The 26733-nt window shown below is 38.1% G+C and overlaps 1 protein-coding gene and 1 non-coding gene across 3 annotated transcripts; both read left to right on the plus strand.

The window, feature by feature from the left end:
- On the plus strand, positions 1-25488 carry cd99 (CD99 molecule). Of its 2 annotated transcripts, XM_066661611.1 has the most exons (13): positions 1-242; positions 7649-7672; positions 8295-8318; positions 9536-9565; positions 10694-10726; positions 11060-11110; positions 12867-12902; positions 13350-13418; positions 15003-15041; positions 15811-15831; positions 22650-22766; positions 23411-23464; positions 23822-25488. In XM_066661611.1, exons 1-13 carry the CDS (start codon positions 185-187, stop codon positions 23848-23850), a joined length of 585 nt encoding a protein of 194 aa, XP_066517708.1. In that variant the 5' UTR covers positions 1-184; the 3' UTR covers positions 23851-25488. The 2 variants fall into 2 exon arrangements, with proteins under 2 accessions (XP_066517708.1, XP_066517709.1); XM_066661612.1 differs by lacking the exons at positions 22650-22766; positions 23411-23464; positions 23822-25488 and adding an exon at positions 18361-21343.
- trnar-ucu (transfer RNA arginine (anticodon UCU)) lies at positions 23195-23286 on the plus strand. Its single transcript is given in 2 exon segments — positions 23195-23231; positions 23251-23286. It is a non-coding gene; the product is annotated as a tRNA-Arg (tRNA).
- Positions 25489-26733: the final 1245 nt, after the last annotated feature.

Consider the following 26733-nt stretch of genomic DNA (forward strand, 5'->3'; position numbering starts at 1 on the left):
GAGGGTAGTTCTGTCACAAAGACACACCCTGAGGAACAGCAGCGGACTGAGTAACTCCTCCAGAGCTCTGGATGCTGTTCAGATAGAGCCTGACGCTACAAAAGTGCCGTGGTGTCCTTGAAACGTCTATTTTCTCTCAGAAACTTTCCAAGAACACAATTTGAGTCTGTTTTTCTGCAGCACCATGACTTCGTACTTGTGGATTTTAGTGTTGGCGAGTCTCGCGGGAACGAGAGCTCAAGGTAATGCTTGTACGTGCTGCTCGAGCGCTTGCTTACTTTCTGTGGTAAATATGTTGCTAACTTCATTAGCTCCCGCGTGGTTCGAAATTCGCTTAATTGTTTATATACGTTTCTGGAGTAAACGAACACAGTTTGCTGTGAGACGATGCCGTAGCGTGTAAACTGGTACAGGAACAGAAATATCGGCTCCAGTGTCGCTCATATACTCGCCTAACGTCCATAAACACGCAGAACACGTACTTCAGTCAACGTAACGCGTTAACACTGCGTTTACAACTAATGTTTAACAGTGTTTAAAAGTGACCAATACATGAATTACTTGTCCTTAAGCCTATTAAAACATTCAAGGGGTTCAGAGGGGTTTGATATCAAATTGTGAATGGAAGTTAAACAGACTACAATGGCTTTACATTGATAATGATGTCTAAAATGGAAAAAAGGTTTTATTTACTACTCCCAAAAATAATTACTAAACCTTTAGTGGTAAGACTGTTTCCATTTGGGGACTGTGTGGCTGCACAATGCTGTATTTCTCAAAATTCCATGGACTTAAAAAACTAATTTACTAAAAAACTAGTCATTAACGTCATGAATGAGAAAGGCGCATCATAATGTTTTAAAATCTCTAAATCGATATCGTGGTACACCGATATAAACGACACCCTCAGTCAGCCCTAGGAAAACCTCACATGCTCGCTCTATGAGTCATCCATGGTTGATTCATAATGGGGCAAATTGCTTTGAAAAGTGTTGGCACCGCGTGATACTATATTTTAAGCCAAGCCTTTTAGCCCTAGTGGCTTGCGTTCAGGATCATCTCACAAATATATGTACATACCTCATGTCCTACTTTTAAACTTTCAAACTCATCTAACATATATATACACACACACACACACTTTACAAGTTGGGAGTATGGTGGGAGTGGGGGTTGTATCCTATTTTTAGCCTCATGAAATGCTTTGGGTGTCTTATGTACACAATAGCAGGCAGCATGCGTGGTCATGCTGGACCCTAAGCTTTTTCTAACCTCCTTTTGAACACTTAAACAGGTAGTTTTTATTACTGTTCATTTAAAACAGATGTAAACAATCTCTCTTCCAGTTAAAGGAAAATTAGATTTGGGATTTTTCAGCTCCTGGGGCTCCTTTTAGTGTAATTCAGTTTTCACAATCTCTGCTTAAAACAATGGGGAGGGCGGAGAGGTGGTTCCCCATCGTCCTCTAAAGTTTACATAGTGCAGTTTCTTCAGTGCTGAGGCAATACAATGCAGATTTAAGTATATTAGTCCATTTCATGTAAAAATGCATCATCAGATAATGTTAAATATGCTTTTTCTCTAAATCATATCTGTCAGATCCGAACCATACCCCATTCAGTTTTTATAAAATTGCCAGTGACATTATGAAACATTATAATCACACACCCCTAATTACTATGCACTGGTTATTGTTGTTTATATGTAGTGGTGCAAATATGTCTTTCCGTAGGTGTTCTTCGGGCCTATAGAAGTGCTGATTCTAACTCTTTTGTTATACAACATAACATCGTATCCCATTGTATCCCATTGAGGACTGGAATGAGAATACACCCATTTCTGAGTTACATTGTCACGTTGCTCCCTATTGTTTCTTATTTTGCGCTTACTCTGCAAATATACACTGTATTCTTGAGTGTTTACAAATATAAGGACTTTCCGGAGCAACAAATGATATGTTATCAGACCTTTACAGGGATTTAAATATAATAGTATACTGGGTTTGCCCACTCTTTATATAAAACCTGATGTAGATTGTAAATATTACAACGTTAATGTTTCATACCCTCAGTATGTGGTATGTTGTATTGTTGTCAGAAGGCATTTACTTATATGAACTTATTCACCCTAAGGTAAGAATGTGGTGTGACCCGTTCACACTGAAGTTATAAGGAGTGTTGTAGCCAGCATGGCTTTTTTTTGGAATGAGGCCCAAAACATGGAAGTCAGAAATAAACAAATATCTGTCTTAAAGGCACTGTAATGGACACAATCAGGTGAGTCCTAAGGGATGAAAAGAAGCTGGAAAATGATTGTATACGAATGAAATAAGTATATTTATGTGGGACATGGGACATTTCAAATCCCCCATTGACACCATCCTGTGGCATTTTCCTCTTGTTTAATAACGGTTAGCCACACACAAAATAATTAAAAAATGTTGTCTGAAGTGTAACATTAGAGAAGTCTATTCCGCACCCTGTGTTCTGTACTTTCTTCTCGTGACAGGCAGACTTTCCTCTTCCTGTGTTGCCGTGACTGCAGCATGCTGCCCAACAAACCGCAGTTGCTCTGTCGTGTGGCACGGCCTAAAATGTTCCTCAAAATAACCTGCTACTCACCGCGTACAGTCACTTTGATAGGTTTTGTTGTAATATGTCTAAAGAATTACCACCTTAAATGCCCTTAAAGCAAAAACCAAAAGAGAGATCCTTGCAAACATGCAAATAATTTAATGAATTCACTTTGAAACAACAGTTTAAACGATTAAATGATGAATACAGGGGTCTGTATAAGCCTGGACTACCTGCCTTTTCCCTACCTTTAAATTCCCCTGTGTTTGCCCTAGTGTCTGTGTCATAAAACTGGAAAATATAGATACGTTAGTGAATGTATAAGCATGGTTCATATTGTAACCGATACTATATTACATTATTATTATTATTGTTGGAAGCGGGACTGTGTACGTACCCACATGTTACAACATACTTCACCATGCCATTGAGACAAAACTGAGACGCAAATAGTACTTTGTCATGCCCTGATATGATCATACAGTGAGGATAAAGGGAATAAGAGGCCATTGGGACCACCAGAGTGTAGAACACGATTTCAGCATGTGACTGTCCATTCAGTATTTTATAAGGTGCAACTCGGGTTGAAAAATCTGTTTAATATGTGGCCTCCAAATGTTTGCAACCTTGATATTAGGGTTTATTGCCATAACATATACGTTTTGTGAAATGGAGAAGTGATTCTTCAAGAATTGGGGAAATTGGCACTACTCATTTAACTCATTCATGCTCATCTTTAAGAATTAAGAGAAGGTTTAACGAAGCAGTCATTTACTTCGATATCAAATTATCTTTATGGACGGTTTATGAGTGTTTCACCAAATACAGCCTTACGTGAGAAATAACTAAACGAACGAGAAATAACACGCCGTGTTCCTGAGAAAAACATTTTTTCGGGTGAGTTTACTGTTAAATATACAGTCCACTCAGGTAATAACAACCTGGCCAACAGGATGTTGATATTTACAATAAACTGGAAATATTAGCTTTAATGCAATGTTATTATGAGAGATTTTCAACAGGATCTCTATCTCTATCTCTCACATCTACAGTAAACAGTAACACATGTCCCTTAGGATAGAAATGATAGAAATCACACGGACCAGAAGCATGATAGAAGTTTGGATGTTTGCTGAATTCTGTAAATAAAAAATTCGAAAAGCTATGATTAGCTCCATTTAAAAATATACAGCCATTACATTGTAACTCCACTAATCTTAGGGTGAAACAGAGGCATGAGAGCATGTCTTATCAGAGTAGTTTTATAAAGCACTGTGGCAATTACAGGTGACTTTCAAATGGTACTTACTAAGTATATAGTGATTATCGTGTGTCATAATCAACGCTATGCCACAGATGTGTGTGGAGGCCTGTTTCTGCCTGAAATCCAGTCACTTCTTTATTATTTATACCAGGCCCTTTATGACTGTTTAGACTTGCGACTTGCTGAATGAAATGTGAACTCTGGATTTGCCTACAGCTTAAGATAAAGATTCACACCTCATGAGTCAAATTTTTTTATATATTTCGCTGTAAATGGAGAAGTGAGTTCAGTGGTTCAGTGGGGGTGGAAGCACAGATGTTCTCTCTGCTCTGACTGCAGGAAAGTGGCTTCTGTAGATGCGACGGGAAGAGATTAGCTCTGAAACGTATTGTAGTAGGAGGGTAGGCAGAGCCCCACCTAGTTAAAAAGAGCATTCTCTAGTTTCATTTCTGACTCAGTGTTTAGTCACATCAGTTATGAGTAGATCACAATAACAACAAAACATCACCCTGGCAACTTCTCACACCGAACATACACTGCCATTTTGCGTTAATGTTACATATATATAACTGACAACAGACAGTGTCGCTTCTGAACAACGCCGGGGTTTAAAAAGGAAAGAAGGACGTGCAGCTGGTGTTGTATAATGCAGATCTGAATCGGCTTTGCTGTTTTTGTCATCAATGAAGCAGTCTTATTTTGGGAACGAGTCGCTTGTCTTAGTTCAGTGAATGAAAGCTAACAAGCCTGCAACTTCTAGCCTCAGTCGACCAAACAGCTTGACACTAAAGGGTGTTTTGAATGGCATTTGAATTATGAAGGGTGTATGCGAGGAGTGCATTTCTTTCAATACATTCATAGTCTAAGGTGGAGCATGCCTAAATGTCTAGATGCCTGCCTAGGCCTCCTTAAGTGGCATTCATTTTGTAGCTTTGCATTGTTCTTTACACTATTTTTTTCAAGACAGTTTATTGACCAGGTGTAAGTCCCAGATCAGTTTAAATAGTATGTTGTGCAGGGCTTAGTGGTAGACATGACCTAACAAGTTCAGGTCATCGGTAAAGGAATTTGTGCAGAAAATAATGCAGAGAGCCGTGAGCCCTAGCAGCAGATCACAAGCTGCATGTGTTCAATGTCGTACAACAAAGTTATTGGTTCTAAACTGTTTTAGGCTTAAATATGTAGAGGTCTGCTATTTAAAATGGGTTTAGGACCTGTACAAACTTCTAAAGTTCTGAATTAAGTGTTTACAATCAACAGTCCATGCACGACTCCACCCTGATCTGTAGTTTCATCTTCTACTGTGTATATATACTGTATATCTCATAACCATGAAGTTAAACCACTGTTTTTGGTCTACCAGGCCTTGCGTGGTTGTAGGGGATTTCTATTTCTACAGGTCTTTAAGTCATTTGTTGAACAGCTTTCCACTCCTGTTTTCCATTTGTGTTGATATTCCCCTTTCCTTACGAAAGTGGAAACTAGTATCTAAGCCCTAATAACATCTAATATCTGGGTAGCAGAGCATAATGCTATATATATATATAGTCCAGTGTAATCACTGCATTTCCTAAAGCTGACAGTTCAGTGTTGGCGAATGACCTTTAGCTTGTGTACACGATTAGCCATGCTAACATATTTAGACCTCTTTACGAGAGTTACCCTCCCCCACAGCAAATAGGCATTCGCATTTGGAGCTGTGTTTCTGTGGAGATGTTCTCATCTGTTTTTGGTTTATATGGTCTACTTTTTTATGGCCCAGCAAAAAAAAAATAATGGCATCATTTGTTTTTGTTTTTTTCGTTTCCACTGGGCTCTTCGGAAGACCAAAAACATGCAACCGTCACATTCTCAGTTCACTAATCGGACGATTTATTTTGCCAAATTTGATCATTTAAAAGCAATTCCTGACAGTAGATGGCATCTATAATAAAGAAAGTTTTCGAAATAGTTCTTGGTTTGTTCGGTTCCAGGAAAAACATTCAGTGGTCAATAACATTTTGTTGAGGTGCTTTATTCTTTGGAAAAGGATTTTTATGCTCATTGAAAGTAGCCATACATCCAAAGTAAAAGTCAATCCTTTTTATTTTTAAGAGCGTAAATGAAAGTACATAGCTTTTTATTTTTATATTTTTAAATAATTATATACTTATACTAGGGGCGGCACGGTGGCGCAGCAGGTAGCGTCGCTGTCTGTGAGGAGTGTGGTGTGTTCTCCCTGTGTCTGCGTGGGTTTCTTCCGGGTGACTGTCTGTGAGGAGTGTGGTGTGTTCTCTCTGTGTCTGCGTGGGTTTCCTCCGGGTGACTGTCTGTGAGGAGTGTGGTGTGTTCTCCCTTTGTCTGCGTGGGTTTCCTCCGGGTGACTGTCTGTGAGGAGTGTGGTGTGTTCTCTGTGTCTGCGTGGGTTTCCTCCGGGTGACTGTCTGTGAGGAGTGTGGTGTGTTCTCCCTGTGTCTGCGTGGGTTTCCTCCGGGTGACTGTCTGTGAGGAGTGTGGTGTGTTCTCCCTGTGTCTGCGTGGGTTTCCTCCAGGTGACTGTCTGTGAGGAGTGTGGTGTGTTCTCCCTGTGTCTGCGTGGGTTTTCTCCGGGTGACTGTCTGTGAGGAGTGTGGTGTGTTCTCTGTGTCTGCGTGGGTTTCCTCCGGGTGACTGTCTGTGAGGAGTGTGGTGTGTTCTCCCTGTGTCTGCGTGGGTTTCCTCCAGGTGACTGTCTGTGAGGAGTGTGGTGTGTTCTCCCTGTGTCTGCGTGGGTTTCCTCCGGGTGACTGTCTGTGAGGAGTGTGGTGTGTTCTCCCTGTGTCTGCGTGGGTTTCCTCCGGGTGACTGTCTGTGAGGAGTGTGGTGTGTTCTCCCTGTGTCTGCGTGGGTTTCCTCTGGGTGACTGTCTGTGAAGAGTGTGGTGTGTTCTCCCTGTGTCTGCATGGGTTTCCTCTGGGTGACTGTCTGTGAGGAGTGTGGTTTGTTCCCTCAACATTGGTAGGTGGATTGGCACTCCGTGGTGTGAGTGAATGTGTGAGTGTGTGTGTTGCCCTGTGAAGGACTGGCGCCCCCTCCAGGGTGTATTCCTGCCTTGCGCCCAGTGATTCCAGGTAGGCTCTGGACCCACCGCAACCCTGAACTTGATAAGGGTTACAGATAATGGATGGATACTTATACTAGGCCTACATTATTGCCTATAAGGATTCTATATGGTACTAAAAATATTTAATTGGCTTGTAATTATAGTGTAACTTTTTAAATGCTAAATAGAAATATTTAAGGATTTTTTAAGGAACCATATTCATCAGAATAAAAATTGGCATAACCTTGTATTCATACGGTTTGTTGACTGGAGAACCACTTTAACCACTAGACACATCTAACAAATCACAGCATAATAGCTTTAGTAACACAACCCTGTTTGTGTGAAGTGCACTTTCTGAAAAGGTACAGTACACATTATTGGTCACTAAAGGTACAAACAGTGTAAATGTACCTTTTAAAGCTACAACAGTGGTTTCAAAGTTGTGTTTCCTAAAGGTACATTACATTCTCTTCTCCAGAAGGTGAGGTGAATATCTGTAGTCTTTTTATTATACAACTGTGTAAAATATAAGAATGAAGATGAAATGGGGCGTATGAAATCAACACAATTTTTAAATCTATAATTATTATAGAATAAAGTACAATTAGGTTCTTAATTAAAGGTACTAAATGTGTTCCCTTGAGGGTACCACCACAGTGAGAGTTTTTCTGACAGTGAAATAACTGCTTTTTGTAATATTCTCTCTCTCTCTCTCTCTCTTTTTTTTTTTTTTTTTTTTCTCCCCAGACTTTGATCTTAGCGCAGCTTTAGGTAAGTTACAATAGCCTTGATATTGAGCCTTATTACATTTTATATAGCCAAAGGACGTTTGGACTGGGGCACTTAAGAATTTATAGGGGCTCTGGTGAATGTGCACTTTCTTGAAAAAATAAAGCAAAAAAATAAATCTTCTCAGTTTTTGAGCTTGTGTTGTTAACACCTCTTTAAGTAGCTAACATATATATAAAGCCAGTGTTAATGTAAGTTGTGTAAATGTAATGAATGCCTTTACTTTAATGCTGTAATAAGTATTTTGATTATAACGTTATAAAGTGTAAACTGGGTCAAGTGATGCCTTTAATATTAAAAAAATAGTGTGACATTTACAGCATCCTGTTTTTCAAAGTCATTTAAAAGCTGATACCACCTTTCCTTGTGGATATGAACAATTTTAAAGGAATAATTTAAGGAAACATCAGGTGTACACACTAGTGTCCGGTTTCCTTGGGTGTAATAGGCATCTAAGATTAGTTTAGTTTAGTTTGTTGTGTGAAAGTATTAGGGTCCTTATGGTCTGGTGGTGGCCTACGTGCTGTATGCTGGCCTTCTTTTTTTTTATATTTTTATTACTGTGTTATCAAATAAGTATTGATTGTGGTATTTTCTCTTCAAGATCCAGATCCAACTCCAGAACCAGGTAAACATTTTCCTATATCAAGTCTCTTTATGAACAGTTTTGACAATTTGTGTTAGAAAGCTGATGTGTGTCAGTGTGTGTCAGAAATGTAGATTTTGTTCTTTTTTTTCCCCAAACATCATGTTTGTGATGTTGTGCACTTTTAAAACTGTTATAAACAGAAATAAATTGTAGGGTGGAAACAGTACCAGTACCAATTTGAAAAATTAATCAAGAGCAAACAATTTCTGCCATAATTTGGCCTGTCTGTGTTTATTAACACATATGTACAGGGTGGGCCATTTATATGGATACACCTTAATAAAATGGGAATGGTTGGTGATATTAACTTCCTGTTTGTGGCACATTAGTATATGGGAGGGGGGAAACTTTTCAAGATGGGTGGTGACCATGGCGGCCATTTTGAAATCGGCCATTTTGGATCCAACTTTTGTTTTTTCAATGGGAAGAGGGTCATGTGACACATCAAACTTATTGGGAATTTCACAAGAAAAACAATGTTGTGTTTGGTTTTAACATAACTTTATTCTTTCATGAGTTATTTACAAGTTTCTGACCGCTTATAAAATGTGTTCAAAGTGCTGCCCATTGTGTTGGATTGTCAATGCAACCCTTTTCTCCCGCTCTTCACACACTGATAGCAACACCGCAGGAGAAATGCTAGCACAGGCTTCCAGTATCTGTAGTTTCAGGTGCTGAAACTACGTTAAAACCAAGCACACCATTGTTTTTCTTGTAAAATTCCCAATATGTTTGATGTGTCACATGACCCTGTTCCCATTGAAAAAACAAAAGTTGGATCCAAAATGGCCACCATGGTCACCACCCATCTTGAAAAGTCCCCCCCCCCTCCCATATACTAATGTGCCACAAACAGGAAGTTAATATCACCAACCGTTCCCGTTTTATTAAGGTGTATCCATATAAATGGCCCACCCTGTATATTGTTATTAATATTTTAGTTTATTTAATAACAAAGATATCTGCACGGCCAGGTATTGCAAAACCAAAATGGAAGGGTATTTCAAAAAAGGAAGGGAAGAAAATAAAGGATCCAAGCCAATAGCCATTCCCCTGAATCAAATGTTAATTAACCTACATTCATTTAGAATGAGTGTCTGTTAGCTAACAAAACACAACCGGCCAAACAGTGTTCTCATGCCAGCATGCTGAGCCCCAGTGATGATCATCTATTTAATCATTTCTTATTCCTGCAGAAAAGAAACCCCCCAAGAGTGGAGGAGACGGTAAGGCACACTTCCTATTAGTGTTGGGTGATATGAGCACAAATCAATATCATGATTAATTGTGTATTTTACCATGATTACGATTAATGAACGATTATATTTTTTTTTGTGTTTTTGACCCTCGTAATCCAGTGAAGAGATATGTACTGTAAATATGCTCCAGTATTAAATTTGGGATATTTTTTCCAGTGTTGCTGGGAGCTTGTTCCTCTCTTGTTTTGGTCATGCTATAGTCGCTGAAAGTGTTTTTTTTCTCAGTGTTTATATTTGGCTTCTTTTTGTTCAGTGTCTAAATTAAAGTCAAAACACAACACGCTGTGTTTTTCATTGGTACAAGCTGCTTGAGTCGCTCGGTTGGCCTCTGCCTTTAGGTTCTCCTACATTTTGATTCCATGTGGCAGATAGGGTCAGAATCATGTGAATACTTTGTGGTAGTGTGGTTTTAAAGGGACAGTATACAAACACAGTAGGGACATAACAGAATAAAAAAACTGTTAAAAACATTAATATAATCAATATAGACAAGATTATTCCAGTTAGAAGTTCAGAATCTGACACTCTGCACACCCAAGAATGCAGTCCAATCAACACAGCACATTCCACCTAATGCTCTGCATCAGGCAATGACTGCATCAGACACTAGGGGGTTCACCAAGGATAGTACCAATCCATATGTGCACTTAACCTCCATGTTTTTGGACGGAGAAGGAAACGGGTGACCCCAGAGGAAACCTGCGCAGACACAGGGAAAACATTAAACCCAAGATTCCAGCCCTGAGAGGTGAACGTGCTAACCACCAAGCCGCTGTGCAGCCCACGTATCCTGATACACAGCCATTCACTCATTTTCTCCTACAAACCGTCAAACCTGAAACCATAGACTTTTCAAGGAGCCCTGGAATGCTTTCATTGATTTACTGTTAAAATGCCTGGATGGACTGGGGCATGCTTCTTGTAAATGTGATGTGTATGAAGGCATCTTGGGGTTTGTCCTGTGCAAATCAGGTTTCACCACTTCTTTCAAATCCACACTCATTTATGCACAGTTGTTAATTAAAAAAAGACCAACAAATTACTGTATATACCTTCATGACATTTCTAACATAATGTCTGTCTGTTTTCTCCCAGGTTTGCTTGATCTTGGTGATGCCCTCGGTCCAGGTGTGTATCATTTCTACATTTTTAATGCAGTCTAATGTGAAGTTTGCATGTCCCTGGTATATGTGCACCCCCCAGACTGAAATTATTTCAGATCACTTTGGTTTATCAGAAAAATGCATCGTTGAAGCCTGTTGCTGGTAAAGCATTCGTTCGGTTAATTTCTATTTAAAAAGGAAACATGAAACAAAAACAGTATCTTTTGACCAGGGTTATGCTAAAAGTACCTGTGCCTGAGTAGTAGATGTTTGTTTACCTTTTACACCTTATTATGTTTCAGAAAAAAGATAATATTTCATGAGGGATATGTTCATTTTTGCAACTCTTATCTTGTAGACACACCAAGTGAGCCGTCAAAACCTGCAGGAAACCCATCTAAAAGCGGAGGTACCAGTAAGACCCCAAATCATCATGCATGGAAAATTTTCCTTAGAATTTCTTGAGAAAGCCACCAAATGATTTAGTCTATTAGCTGATTGGTGCCAAAACAAGCAGGACCTGTTCCAGTCATGCAAACGAGATCAACTCCGCTCCTGCCTTTCACACTCCTATAGATTTAATTAACCCTTAAGCACCGTAGTATCATCATTCATATTACTGCTAATTAAAGAATTTAAGATATTGTAAACACAAAGTGTTTGTTTTTTTGGTTAATATGTTCACTACAGATGACAGACAAATCCATATACAGAAACTGCAGATGTGACGAAACTCCCTTTTTGTGCTTGAATTATTATCTATCTAGCTACCTGTCTCAAACCCTTTCAACACTTTTAGTGTTAAATTAACACTATAATTTAACACTCTCAGTGTTAAGTTAACACTAGTAGTGTTGATTTAACACTGGAGAATTTGCTGTGTGGGCCATTTATATGGATACACCATAACAAAATGGGAATAGTTGGTGATATCAACTTCCTGTTTGTGGCACATTAGTATATGGGAGGGGGGAAACCCTCAATGGGACCCTCTTCACATTGAAAAAACAAAAGTTGGATCCAAAATGGCCGCCATGGTCACAACCCATCTTGAAAAGTTTCCCCCCTCCCATATACTAATGTGCCACAAACAGGAAGTTAATATCACCAACCATTCCCATTTTATTAATGTGTATCCATATAAATGGCCCACCCTGTATTTTAATTATATATTAAATGGCGTTAACTCTGCAGTTGTCATATTTGACATTTATTATTGATAGGATTGAGATTCTAAATAATTTGAAAAAGCCAGCTGTTGTTTCTAATTTCTAAAGATGTTATGACAATGGGCCGATTGAAATGCGCCTTGCTATATTGCCCAAGTCTCCCTTGAAAAAGAGATTTAAATAAAGGTTCAAAGAATTTAAAAAGCAAACACTCACAGTGTATATAAAGTTAATATATCTTTTCTGTAAAAATAAAATGTATACGTTCAGAGTAGCACTGATGGAGGTGCAGTAGTGGCTGATACAGAGAGATTTTCTGCCTGTTGATGTATTCATTTCCTTTGTGTTGTGCAGTAGGGTGTGATATCACAGTATAGCCTTAATTTGATCTAGGCTTTGATCATTATCTCAGGTGTGTACTGGCTTTGTGTTTGATTGACAGGCGATTTTAACATCTTGGATGGCATTGATCAGGGCAGGAGTGGCTTTATTTGATGATGATGATGATGTGTGTATGTGTGTGTGCATGTCCCTAAGTCCCTAGGAATGTGTGTAAGAGACGATGAATGTGTTGCCTCTGTCTTACAATTCAAATTAAATTGAAAAATTCCATTTTCCTTTTAGATCAAAAGAAACCAGCTGGAGATAAATCACACACACACAAATGACTGACAGAGGGAATTTCCAGATTGTTTGTGTTTATTTATAAAAAGACAATAATAGCATAAAAGAAGCATATGGTAGTGAATAAGACTCCCACATGGACACAAGCATGTGACCTTTATGTCTTCAAAAGAAAAACCTTCCTTTCAGTCCTGACTGGGTTTAATGGAACCCACAATTTGAGTTTAACAGCATAAGAGACAGCCTTCTCTTTGCAAACCTTTGCACTGCCAAAAAAAGTAGAATATAATTATGAGTAATAATCAATACAGTAACAACAATTTTGCTCTATGTGCTTGGACCCCTAACAACATGCATATACTCTATCTACAGATCCAAATAAACCAGCAGACCCACCCAAAAGTGAAGGTATGGACAACGTTTTTGTTTTTCTTAGTCTCATTTTCATTTGGCGACAAAGTTTGAATTTTATATAGGTACCAATTTGTACGTATATAGGTTTTGCCAGCAACGATGTGATAAAAACGTTGAGCTAGTTTGAAAAACAAGTTGAATTCAAGTTTTCTGCTCAGTAAGAATATCAGAACATCTGATTTAATATAGTTACGATTTATGAGATTAGATTAATTAGATTGAATACTAAACCTCCTCCAGGGGAAATGTGAAAGGAGTGAATGTATGTCAAATGTCATTTTTATATGAATGAGAAAATATTATATGCTTCCTATGTATGTTAATGTTAAAGAAACACATGAAAAAATTCTATTGATTCATTCATCGTCGACTGGAGCTTTAGAATTTTAAATTTGAACAAAAGCTGAAGACATGTCACTCTCTGCTGCTTTGTTGGTTTAGGTGGTGAATTTAGTTTAAATGATGCAGTTAGCGGTGACTACAAACCCGATCCAAGTGGTGGTGGTGGAGGTAGATATACGACTTTCTTTTCTTCATATTTCTTTCCCAGTGACTGTATAAAATGAATGTCTGATCATGTACAGGGTGGCCCATTTATATGGATGCACCTTCTTAAAATGGCAATGGTTGGTGATATTAACTTCCTGTTAGTGGCACATTAGTATATGGGAGGGGGGAAACTTTTCAAGATGGGTGGTGACCATGGCGGCCATTTTTATGTCGGACATTTTGGATCCAACTTTTGTTTTTTCAATGTGAAGAGGGTCGTGTGACACATCAAACTTATTGGGAATTTCACAAGAAAAACAACGGTGTTTATTCTTTCATGAGTTATTTACAAGTTTCTGACCACTTATAAAATGTGTTCAAAGTGCTGCCCATTGTGTTGGATTGTCAATGCAACCCTCTTCTTCCACTCTTCACACACTGATAGCAACACCGCAGGAGAAATGCTAGCACAGGCTTCCAGGATCCGTAGCTACTGTTACCTAATACAACAGGACTGTTTTAGCAAAACTAGCTCTCTTTCATGAATCAGAACCAAATGGACATCTGCGCCACAAGACATCTGGAGGATGGAAGAGAGAGAAAGACAGAAAACCATGGTTACCAGTGTAAATGAATGCCACATGTTGAGTTGAGTTGTGTTTGGTTGAATCCCATTCAGGGTGTCACCCTGCTCAGCTGAACTCGAGTAACCTTTACTGAGAGTAGGGCGGAGTCTGCTCAGTTAACCACACTCACGCAGTGCCGGCCCTTTTTAATGGCCCAGAGCAGCTATGCTTTTAAAACACCAACACAATGTTCTCCTTTTCTGCTGAGTGTGCTTCTGTAGCAAAGCTGATTTTAAATTATTTATACAATTTATACACACACTGCGCTTCCAAAGTTTGATATATATATATATATATATATATATATATATATATATATATATATATATATATATATATATATATATATTGTCAGTAATAAACATTGGGTTACACTGATTGCTGTCCAAATTGTTACCCGTACAGGAGAAGGACCCCCCCCCCCCACAACAACCTCTTTACTAATAATATGATATAGGAAGAGACCTTATTCCAAGAAAAGTTTGAACATTTATTTTGGTCCATTTTACACAATACATAGGAAACCCCCTGTTCAAATTATATTGGTAAATAATAATAATAATAATTGGGAGACATGATTATGCAACAGGTAGTTCCTGAGGTTGTGGGTTCGAGCCCCGCTCCGGGTGACTGTCTGTGAGGAGGAATGAATGACTAAACGAATAATAATACTTTTTTTTTGGTCATCAACAACATAACGAGTCCCATAGTGTTTCATTGGAGCTTCTCAGGTTTGAGACAATTAGGCAGTCAGCTAAGAAGAAAAATCACGACAACAAAGACATTGTAGGAGTTTAGAACAAAGCTATGGAATGTGTGTGGGTTTCAGAGAAGGCCGGTCACAAAAGAATCATAGCTCTATGGTTTCACTTAATGAACATGTTTTGATGTGTGTGAAATGATTTGAAATGTATGAAATACATTAAAATCAATTCAATATATTTAATTCAGTAATTATTGTGTGTGTGTGTGTCTACAGCACGTTCAGGAGGAGAAGGACAACCCTATGACACTCAGGGTATATATTAAACACTTTTCAAAATAATCTAATTACGTCACATTCATTAAAAACGACTCACAAAGTGCTGTAAACAAAGCTGTATTCTTAACTTATCATTCAGAGCAAACCTGAAATTAAAATGTCATGAAATGGTTTTAAGGAGCTCACTGTTATGTTGGGGGGGCTGGGGCAGGTTGGGATTCACTAGCCGTATGCAACAACTTTGGACAGTTACTTTGTAACACACCTCTTACATGGTGTGGCAGTTACATTTCTGCAGCCACCATTTTAAACAGAAGAGCAAATTCAAATAAGAAGTTTCAAATAATTATCCAGAGTCCACTATAATTGTATAATCACAACCACTATAATCACTAGTCTGACCTGTTCTTCTGTGGTGCTGCTACTGCAAGTTCAGCTCTGTGCAGACGACTGTGCTCCCAGTCATAGCCGTGATGTTTTTCAGCAATCTCACTGTTGTGTAATGCTTGCGTTTCACTAAATCCTTCCTCTGCCTCAGATTTAAATTTCTGCTCTTTCTGGATAATGAGAGGAAACTGTTTATCTTGAACACTGGTTTGGCCGTGCTCGTATAAATTCCACTATGAAATGCTCACTAGATATTTTCCTGCTATGAGAAGCTCATATTTAATGATAGGTTCAAAGCAAACATGTAAACTATCTATAGATTTATGTGTGTGTATGGTCTAATGCCTCCCTTAGCGTGACTCTGCTGTTATGCACTAACATCTGTTAAATGTGTTTGTTCATTTCTTTTTCTGTTCAGGTGATGAGGGACAATCTCAAGGTAAATACACAATTTCAGAATACAATACAAAGTTTTGATATATAAATATTGATTTGGCTGTAGATGTTAGTGCAAAATAACATTTAAAATCCTCACATATAAAATTAGACTTTGAACCTGGACGCTTTAAGAAAATAAGTATAAAAAAGTGCATGTTCAGAATGATGCCCATATTATTTACTAATGTGTTTAAAACCATAGAAGGAAAAACAATCGTGAGCCACAGACCAGTAATGTTTAACAGTCTTTTGTGTGGAACAGTTGTTTTGATTGTGTTTGGACTAAAGGGAGCAGTAAACTGCTGGAAGTTGTGTTGAAAGCTGCTGTGTCCTTGGGAGTGTGGAAGGAAAAGCATCATAAAGCGCTTGGTGTTGGGTAACCTTGCTCAACAGACTGTACCGCATCACTGTTGTCTCCATGGGAACTGTTTTGTTGGAGTGTCATTGTCCACGTTCCCATCTCTGTAGAGTTAACGTGGCTATGCTAGCGGCCCAGCTGTGTCTGTTTCTGATCTGGGAGCAGGAAGCTCATTACAGTCTGACTGCTGAGGCCTAACACTGCTAACGCGCTACTGGCAGCACTCACCAAATACAAAGTGTTTTCAAACCTTCAGGCTTACATGAACAGAAGTAGCCTTACTGCAGGAAGAATTATATCTGCAGTGAAAACCCTCTCTGTCATGAGAGTGCAGATGTAGTTTCTGTATTTGCGTTTTTGTTTAAGTAATATAAAAGCCTAAAGTGGTTTAAGGTTATAGTTTTCTCCAGTATATTCAGTTCGGTAAATGAATACAAATCTTCCATAAAAAACCAAATTGTGCTTTTGCAGAAGTAAATATTTGCTAATTATAAATTTGTTTTATACAAAGTTCTTACATTACATTTGTACAGAAAATTCTACCAGAAATACCCAAATATTGGCATATTACTTGTTAAAATTTTGCATGCTTATAAATCTATTTTTATGTACATATATTGAAATTTAGCTAATCAAAACCCTACAGCAATCAGGACCCAACCGTTAACAATGAAGTTCCTCATTGGAACTGCATTTTGAATTAAACTTAAGAAGATAACCAGTCAGAGTGGAGTTTGTACTAGCCGTAAAGACAACATAACATAGTTTGTACTATTCCATTGGATAGAGAGAGGTTGGAAATGGCAATTATAACAGATTTTGGTACGAAAAAAAGTATTGATTTGAATTACCTGTTTCATTGAAAAAAAAAGCAAGATGTGTTCATGTAATTTGTAAATTACAGTTAATTTCAAAGCTGTTTTAATATACGTTATTAGGAAGTTAATTGGGTTGAAACATTTGAACTGTGTGGCTCCAGTGAATCGTTCATTGTTGTTTACAGAAAACACTACATTTACGCTAAATTGTAATTGGTAGACTGTAATTTAGCTGTGGAAGGGTGTGGTGCAGAGATAAGAGGTAATCAAATTAGGCAGAAGTCGGACAAGTCCAAAAACATAAAGACATATCCAAGCCTGTGGTGTAAGTATTAGTTTGGGTACTTTCTGTTTCTTGGGGAATAGAAAGCATGTAGGATATGGTTAACGTCGGTAACTATAACAAAGCCAAGCTGCTGTAGTTGTGATGACTAAAGTGTCCCACAACTCTTACAAAACCTTGATCACATCCAACAGACAGAAACAGTTACTCAGATGGTCTCATGCTTTACTGCCAGTACTCTTCAAATTTAAGCTCACAGAAAGGGCTCTGGTGAGACAGGATTTAGGAGAATGAGTTCTGGTTCCCCTAAGAACCATACAGTTTATGGATCCATGAAGGAATGTTTAGGGGAAAAATATAAGTTACACATACAAGTCAATTAGAAAGACCTGTGAAGCTAATGTTGCTAAAACTAACAACACTAGAAGTCAATATTTACCCATTGTTTTTCTAAAATACCTGCCCAAAATGTCTTTCAATCAACAGAAACTGACTCTCTATGAAATATACATGTACTAAAGTATGAATATCATGCAAGGACATGGATGCCAACTTATATCTTATATATATATATATTAGAGTTCATGTCCTTGGTAAATTCTGTAATTCAGAAATGAGTTTAGGTTGAGATGCAAAGCACATGTAACACCCTCGCTCATTTGCATACCCACTTACATTTAGTAACAGCTCCACATGTCACATGGAAGGCACTGTGTCCTTGTTATAGTTCACAGGAAGTCATAATGTGTCCAAAAGAGCACAAACAGTCTGTGTGAGTGAAGTCATCAAAGAGAATTGAGAGTTGAGAGATGAAACAAATTCATCTTTAGTAACCTCTTTGGTGATTTAATAAGTCCTTATCAAAGCTAACGAGTAGGAACCTCATAAAGTAAACGTGGAATAACTGTAGGATCTAAGGAAAGAACCTTGTATACCCTGTATTGTACATGGAGATCTTTTCAGAACTTTGATTATAAGCATGGTTTACTAGGTTGTGATGGTTTGGTTTTGGCTTTCCCATGTGTGAGAGGCCATGCTCTAAATCTCTGCTTCGATATCCTGTCGTTGCAGAGCTAGACCACCAGTGGCTGAAGGTCCTGAACTTGCTAGTGGATAACATACCAGAAGGCCTCCATTCCTGGATTGCCAACTCCAAACACATAGTTATGTCCCTTGTAGAAAAGGTGCTGGAACTCGTGGAGGTAGCAGGAGGAGAGAAGCAATCCTAAATGACTTGGTCATCAGGGTTTTTCTTGTTTTCGTCAACTGCTCAGCTGTGTTCTCTGTGTGGTTTCTGTACTGATGTTTTGGCTTTGGTGGTGTAAATGCTAATGGTATTTCTGGCTGAAGTAGCCCTAGAATGCCATCTGTATGTGCTAGATGGGTTCTAAACTGGTATGAGGTGTTCTTTGTTTCACGTGTTTGTCTTACAAAGGATGGAAGTCATAACTTTAAGCTCATAAATTAGTAATTATTATTGAGTTTGGTAACAGTGCTTGGATCCCTCTTTATCTCTTTTCCTGCCTTCACCTCTTTCTGACGTTTCCTTTGCTTCTTCCCCGTCGTTTCCTCACTTTCCTTACATATTCACGTTATCAGGGTGTGTTGTTTTTTTTTACTTTTGGTGCACAGTCAGTCTCTCTTAAGAACATGCTAGTGCTTTTGTTTCAGTGTCATCAAACAGAACCAGTTTCTCCTCTCTGGTTTTATGGTATGGAGTTTTCCCCCTGAGGCTTGGAGAGAACATTCTTCTCCCAAACTATCCACTGTGTTTATTTAATTTTTGCTAACAATTTCAGTTTAAATGCAAAAAAAAAAAAAAAACACAGCTGACATTTTGGAATTGTGTCAGTATTGTTAAAGTATATTTGATTATACAGTGTACATCAGTAAAATAAATAAGAATTTAGACCACAGTAAAACAACCAGTTTATATAAATAAACAGTGTGCAACCTTAAACAATAAACAGTGTGCAACCTTAAAACATCATATTGGAGACACCATATAACACGCATCTGATGTTATTTTCTTTTAAATAAATTCCATCAAATGGCCCCAAATTTTTTACCATGCCATATATTTTAATGCCATTTTAATCTAGTTTTTATTTGATAAATTCTTTAATCATATGTGTGTGTGTTGTTATTATGGTTATGCTTCATGATTTCTTTTTGGAAATATGGGCAGTGTATAAATAAATAAATAAATAAATTAATTAATTAACAAACACAGCAATTTATAACTAGAGTATCCCATAAAAAAAACCCTGAAAAAACAATTTACTTTTTGAAGAGAGAAAAAAGACAGGCATGGGGAGGTGGTGCCAGTCCCGCCCTCAAAAATAGTCCTTTTTGTTGTTGTTGTTGTTGTTGTTAAATATGCCTCCATTCTACCTCACAGACCTTGTGATGCTAGTACTTCTGAGCCATTTGGTTGCTCTCATTCTTGTAACAACAAACTTAGTTACAGGTTGCTAACATCACTAACAGTAATCATCTGAGTCATGAAATGACTTCAGAGTATGATTTGAGGACTGAGGTATTGGTAACGAGGGCACTCGTTATATCCATGTCTGTCTTTTTCCTAAACCTTCTATATGTTCAGTTTTTATTCTAAACAATATGCTAACTTACAGCTCTTTAGGCTATATTCACTTTACTGATATAGGCATGATTTAGATAGCATTTTTATCTTCTTAGCATATCTGCATTCCTACTTATTTAAAAGTGGTTAATGTATGTTCTGCGTAGATGCTAACAACCTACGTAGTGGCATGCTAACTCACAGCCCTTGAAGCTAAACTCTGATTCGAGCTTTGTTTCTAACCAATGGCTAACATTGTTAATATTAGTTTTTTCATTTACATAAGCCATTAAAAGTTTGCTTTATATGTTAGTCTATCTCTATATGCTTTAGTCAACGCTCTTAAAGATGTTGGGTTTTACTGATAACATGCTTTCTAGCCTCATGCTAATTTGTAGCTCTTGAAGCTACACACATTTTTGAGTCCATTTGTAACCCAGCTGCTAACACATTGCTAACCTCAGTCTTCTCATTTGTATAATCATCTCAGAGCATTATGTAGGATCTTTCTCCGCCTAATTAAAACAGTTTCTGTAGCTCCGTCTGCTTCATGGTGGCTTGTTAAACTGCACTTATTTTGAGGTCTCCTTTTCAGCTCATCCTGTTGCTAAATATTGCAGAAATGTTTGTGAATGTTTGGTGTTTATTCTAATAATGTCTCTTGGTTCTATGCTAAATCAAATCTCTTGAGAAGCTATCGTTTTTAGCAGGTTTTTTTTTTCTTTTTGCCCTAAGACACGTCTTGTCATAACAAGCTTACCTACAGTCTATTACTAACACTGGGATAGGTCTCAGAGCCCATGCCAGAACACATAGCATACATTCAGCCCACACATAGCATACGTTTAGCCCTCAGGGAAGAGGAAGATCAAACTGGGCTGTGGAGAAATGAAGTCTGCTTGTGCTCCTCACTTTCAGTGGAAGCCTGCTTTTGTCGGGAGAGTAGAGAGGATTTTTTTTCCTTTTCTTTCTTTGGGAGTGATTTTTTTTTTCAAGTTACTCTTTTGAAGGTTGTTCAATATTTACTATATTTTTGTAAAGTGGCTCTTGGGATACTGCTTTGTTTTGAATGGACTATCCTGTGTGCTGTTACTGAAGGGTTTTTTTTTTCTTTTCTTTTTTACACATATGGCTGTGGTGGTTACTGTTCAGCAGCGTTGCCTCAGTTTTTCCACTCAGTTAAATGTGTACTTTACGAGGGTTTGAAGCGCCCTCAAAATGGCTGCTTGTTGTACTTTTGTGTCTTTTAATAAACTCTCAGTGAAAGGTGAACCATTCTGGACTCCTTCATTAGTAAAACAGAGCTTTTTTTATTAATTTCTGTGCAGATTTACTTGGTAATGCCATCCACACTAGTGCCAAGAGGGTTTGTATGACTCAGCGCCCTCCCCTGCCTCAGGCTGTGTAAGCTGAAATGAACTGTGGGTTGTTATATAGTTAAAGGAGGAGATTTGATCTTATATTAGTATAATACACAGTATATTTGTTGATATTGTACTAGACCTAAGTTCTTGTGAGGGAGGGTGTGGTGGGGAAGTCACTGGACGCGGTGCTATATTTTTTATCAAGTCCTGGATGGATATTTTGTTTTCAACAATTCAAGAAATTCCAAATACTGCACTGTAACAGTTTAATATCTTTTAGTCTTCTCCTAAATATCATCCAAATCATAAATAACGCTTGGATTTGGTACAATATCAGTATGGCAACGAGTGTCTGATCAAACACTCCCAAATAAAGGGGCTTTGTTTCTGTGGTTTTTGATTCACTGAATAGTGACTCACTTGTATCTACAGCATGCTCTCCGCGCACCTAGAATGAAAGCCTACATGTCTAGACAATGTATACCACTGCCTGACAGCGAGTGTGATTCCAGTGTGAGTATTTTATTGCTAACAAGAGCGTGAACCGCGTTATTGTCAGTGTTTTACTGTGGAATAACTGCTACTTGTGGAATAGCAAAGAAGGGATTTCCTGTACGTCACTGACACCTAGTGGTGGAAACGCAAGCTGCAGCTTTCTCAGTCTCAATGAACCAAGATGACGGTCCTATTCAAAAATAATTAAAAATAATGGACACTTTTTTGTGGATCTTGTGTTGTTTCACTATGTAGGGTTAGTAACTGTGCTTTTAGGAATGATATACGATAAATGACCTTACCCAGTAAACATTTAGCCGTTGATTCAACGTTGAAATAACGTAATGACTGCCGTCTAATCAACGTTCTCTTAAGGTTGAAAATGAAAGTTGAAAAGACGTCCAAACACAGACATTGATAAGACGACTATTAGACGTATTTTGGACGTCCACTGACGTTATTAATTGGTCCCGAAATAAATTACTTGTATAAAACGCGTTTTGGACGTCCACTGACGTTATCGACTGGTCACCACTTGATAACTAACTTATTAAGATGGATTTTGGACGTCCATTGACGTTTAAAATATGTCCTTGACGGACAGACTACTTTTAGACCTGTTTTGAACGTCCAGGGATGTTCCTTGTTTACTGGGTATGCTCTGTATTATGTCTAAATAAAAAAAAAAAGTCTAAACATTCCTGATTTTCAAAAGTTGTAACAAATTAAAAAAATGCATAGTTATTAAATTTTTATGGGTATTTATGATATACAATATGTTAATGATACTGAATGTGCTGAAAAATGGCACTTTATACGTTACACTTTTGGAAACAAACATGTATTTCATTGTATTATTAAGAGATGAGCAGATGAAAGTCTGTATTTTGTGACTCTGTTCCCTGTTCATCGTACAGCTCCCCAAGGCGGTCAAATGGCCGGCATCATCAGCGCAGTGGGCGTGGCTATACTTGGTGCGGCCTCCAGCTACTTTGCTTACCAGAAGAAGAAACTCTGCTTCAAGATTCAAGGAGGTGGGCACATGAATGAATTAACAAAACACCTAAAGGATAGTCTTCTGTGTTTCTAACCAAATCTGCTTCACTGCAGATACAACAGCTTAGGTCTCATGGAAAACCATGTATCAGAGATTCTGTTTGAAGTGCAGCTGTATACTCATGCACAATGAGTGTTTTTAGTTTTCCTGTACACTTCCATAAATAAATATGTGTATATTCAGTTTCTCAAAAAGCTCTTTATGATGAATTGAGTTTACTGTATCAGTAGACGTTAGAATCCCCATAGTTCAGTAAGTGCAGGAGTGACCCCTGAACTCTTCAAAGTGCCTCAAAACCTTCGCAGTGCCACCAGTGCCCCTATTGGTGCCAGTAAGGAATTACAGCTGCCATGTGGCAGTCAGTGTCACATTACAAAGCCCCAGGAAGCCGAGGCCTCAACAGGTGGCTCTGTGGCGCAATGGATAGCGCATTGGACTTCTAAGTAACACTTAGTGGAGTGATTCAAAGGTTGTGGGTTCGAGTCCCACCAGAGTCGAGGTTTTTAATCGAACGCTGATGATGATTTGGAACATCAAAGATTCAGGGTTAATAGAGGTGACGTCTCACATGGCATGTTGAGGAACTATTTTGTGTGTGTGTGTGTGTGTGTGTGTGTGCAGGAACTGACCCAGAGAGTGGTGTGAATCAATCCGGCACACGCTCTGATCCCCAAGGTAAAAACCTTGTGTACACCTCTTCTGACATAATTAGATTTGTTTTAAACAATTATCTAAAACAGACTTTATGTTTTCTTATATATTCTTACTCTTGTGATTTTAAAAAAATGTAAAATTAGACCATAGTTATCCCCCATTCAACAGTTAATCTATAATTTACAGTTATTATCTTTGTAAGTACTATTTTAATCTAGATTTAACAGTCATTAAAGTATTTTACTTTACTTTAAAGTATTACTTTACTTTAAAGTATTTTATCTTACTTTAAGTAATTTATTTTAGTAGTAATGAGTGTTAATAAGGTGTTTTCTCATTGTTAAATGACATCTTGTGTATTGTTTTTGATTACTTTAGTTATGAGCAATCTCCTGAAATCCTCCTGAAAGAGTGATGTACAGACAGAATCCTGAGGAGAATACGACTCCGATATGAGTCTGAAGTTGATGTGTTTCATGATTTTGTTTGTGTTCCGTGTGTAATTTGATTGTTTTTGTAGTTGTGTGAATTGTTTGTATGTTTTTCACATGTCTGTTGCAGATTTTTCCAAACAGTTTGCTTTTAAACTTGAACAGCTGTATTCTGTTACGTTAGGGAGAATACATAATACAAGTTATTATTATTGTTATTGTTATTATTATTATTTGTGTTCTAGTATGCAGGAGCTGTCATACTTGGCACTTTAAGTGAAAGGAATCACAGAAATCAAGCTGACAGGAGTTTCTTTTAACATGTTACTAATTTGAATTTATTACTGAATTTATAATTTAACATGTTACTAATGAATTAATTTTGTTGGTTGCAAATATTGTCATATACTAATATGTCAGTAATTATAGTAGATTCTGCTTTGAACTTATAAAGAACTTGTTCAAATGTCGTACAAGGCCAAAAAACTCTACGTAAACTATAACAATGGATCGTTTGTTTGTTTATTTGTTTGTATTCTAACGTTTTAGTTGTTTTACTAATTTTAAAACAAGTGAAATTTTAAAACAAATGTTTCTCGGACACAGCTATCGGTTGCACAGAACTGTATATATGGGTTTTTTTGTTGTTGTTTTTTTAGTTGAGCAAATCAGCATAATTGAAATAAAACAGCGTATCTCCACTGACATTACATTTTGTCGAAACGATAAAAAATAAGAGTTATTTAAGTTGCGAAATTAAATTCAGAAGCACAAGTGTAGTTCAGTACTAAGGTTTTGGACTGATAGTCTGTCAAATATTATACAAGAGTAATGAGTTTTCATTGATTGATTGTAATGTTTGGAGCCTACCCCGTGTACAGTAGAGAGAATTGATGAATGGAGTGTTATATTGAGTAATGTTGTTTGTAGACGTCATATAGTGCCTTTGTTAATGCAGCATAGAATGTGTAAACACTTCCTTTACTTTGTGAAATATTATTTTTTTAATTACACTTCTGTTACAAGCCGATATGGGGGCTTTATATTCTTATGCATACATTACCATAAGGTCCAATATGCACAGTACATTTCTAACTCGCCTTTATCGTTCTGTGCCTTTTAGTAAATCATTTTGATTACCTTCTAGTTTAAAACTCTCCCCTAGTAACTGTGTAGACAGTCAGTATCATTTATATCACTAACGTATTTACAAGACCTTAACGTTGGTCAACTTTATCGACCACACTAATGTAAGTGTGTTTTGTGTAAGCATGTGTTTTACTTTTGATAAATATACGGCTGTTCTTTTCTTTTTTTGTATATGTAGCAGTTCTATAAATGCTAATGAAGAATGTCTTACACTTTCTATGCAACATTTCTGACATTAAAGTAAATGCATCTTTTGAACTGTAAATATACAGAAGGCAAAATGATAATTATCTGGATCCATTGTTTTTCAAGCCAAATTTTGTATGCCCTTACTGTCAAATGCAATGAGCACCTCTAATTCAGACTGGTGTTTTCTGAATGATTATTATTTCTGTGCCCTAAAGTTGTTGATGATTAAACCAAATAAAGACACTGACCATTATGGAACACTTAACCGTAATGAAAAACCAACACAGTCTCCAGTCTTTATTATGGGAGGATGAACGGAAGACCAGATCAACATGGATGAATGGATAGATGAATGGATGGATAGGCAGATAGATGTATTGCCCTAATTACTGGCTTAGAACATCAACACAGAGTTGTACACAATGTTGTGGCTCTGACTCACTAACGCTCTTAATACATAATATTTTATATTACATTGATATTAAAATGTTTTTGTTTTTGCTCAGAATTCCACAGGCTTGAATTTCTAATGTCTTTTAAACTTCTGACTTCATGATCAGACCAGTGAGCACAAGCTCCTTGAGTCTACCATCAGACTGAGGTTCTTTAAGTGAAACAACAAATGTGTATTTAGACATTTTAATTAAAATTTACCACTTGTAATAATGTCCAAATTATTTCCAAACAACTTTGTATCCACGGTATATAGTGGGTATTCTCCTTGTGTCTTCGTGGGTTTCCTCCGGGTGACTGTCTGCGAGGAGTGTGGTGTGTTCTCCATGTGTCTTCGTGGGTTTCCTCTGGGTGACTGTCTGTGAGGAGTGTGGTGTGTTCTCCCTGTGTCTGCGTGGGTTTCCTCCGGGTGACTGTCTGTGAGGAGTGTGGTGTGTTCTCCCTGTGTCTGTGTGGGTTTCCTCCGGGTGACTGTCTGTGAGGAGTGTGGTGTGTTCTCAATGTGTCTTCGTGGGTTTCCTCCGGGTGACTGTCTGTGAGGAGTGTGGTGTGTTCTCCCTGTGTCTGTGTGGGTTTCCTCCGGGTGACTGTCTGTGAGGAGTGTGGTGTGTTCTCCATGTGTCTTCGTGGGTTTCCTCTGGGTGACTGTCTGTGAGGAGTGTGGTGTGTTCTCCCTGTGTCTGTGTGGGTTTCCTCCGGGTGACTGTCTGTGAGGAGTGTGGTGTGTTCTCCATGTGTCTTCGTGGGTTTCCTCTGGGTGACTGTCTGTGAGGAGTGTGGTGTGTTCTCTCTGTGTCCGCGTGGGTTTCCTCCGGGTGACTGTCTGTGAGGAGTGTGGTGTGTTCTCCCTCTGTCTGTGTTGGTTTTCTCCAGGTGACTGTCTGTGAGGAGTGTGGTGTGTTCTCCCTGTGTCTTCGTGGGTTTCCTCCGGGTGACTGTCTGTGAGGAGTGTGGTGTGTTCTCCCTGTGTCTTCGTGGGTTTCCTCCGGGTGACTGTCTGTGAGGAGTGTGGTGTGTTCTCCCTGTGTCTTCGTGGGTTTCCTCCAGGTGACTGTCTGTGAGGAGTGT

This window comes from Hoplias malabaricus, chromosome 2 (assembly GCF_029633855.1).
Source record: "Hoplias malabaricus isolate fHopMal1 chromosome 2, fHopMal1.hap1, whole genome shotgun sequence".
In the NCBI taxonomy this organism is placed as follows: domain Eukaryota; kingdom Metazoa; phylum Chordata; class Actinopteri; order Characiformes; family Erythrinidae; genus Hoplias; species Hoplias malabaricus.

What these genes read in the sequence shown, in the direction of transcription:
- cd99 (XM_066661611.1), top strand. Translation starts at nt 185, where the DNA reads ATGACTTCGTACTTGTGGATTTTAGTGTTGGCGAGTCTCGCGGGAACG. An exon ending in TCCAAGTGGTGGTGGTGGAG is followed by an intron (nt 13,419 to 15,002) that starts GTAGATATACGA and finishes GTGTGTCTACAG; the next exon opens with CACGTTCAGGAGGAGAAGGA. An exon ending in CACACGCTCTGATCCCCAAG is followed by an intron (nt 23,465 to 23,821) that starts GTAAAAACCTTG and finishes TGATTACTTTAG; the next exon opens with TTATGAGCAATCTCCTGAAA.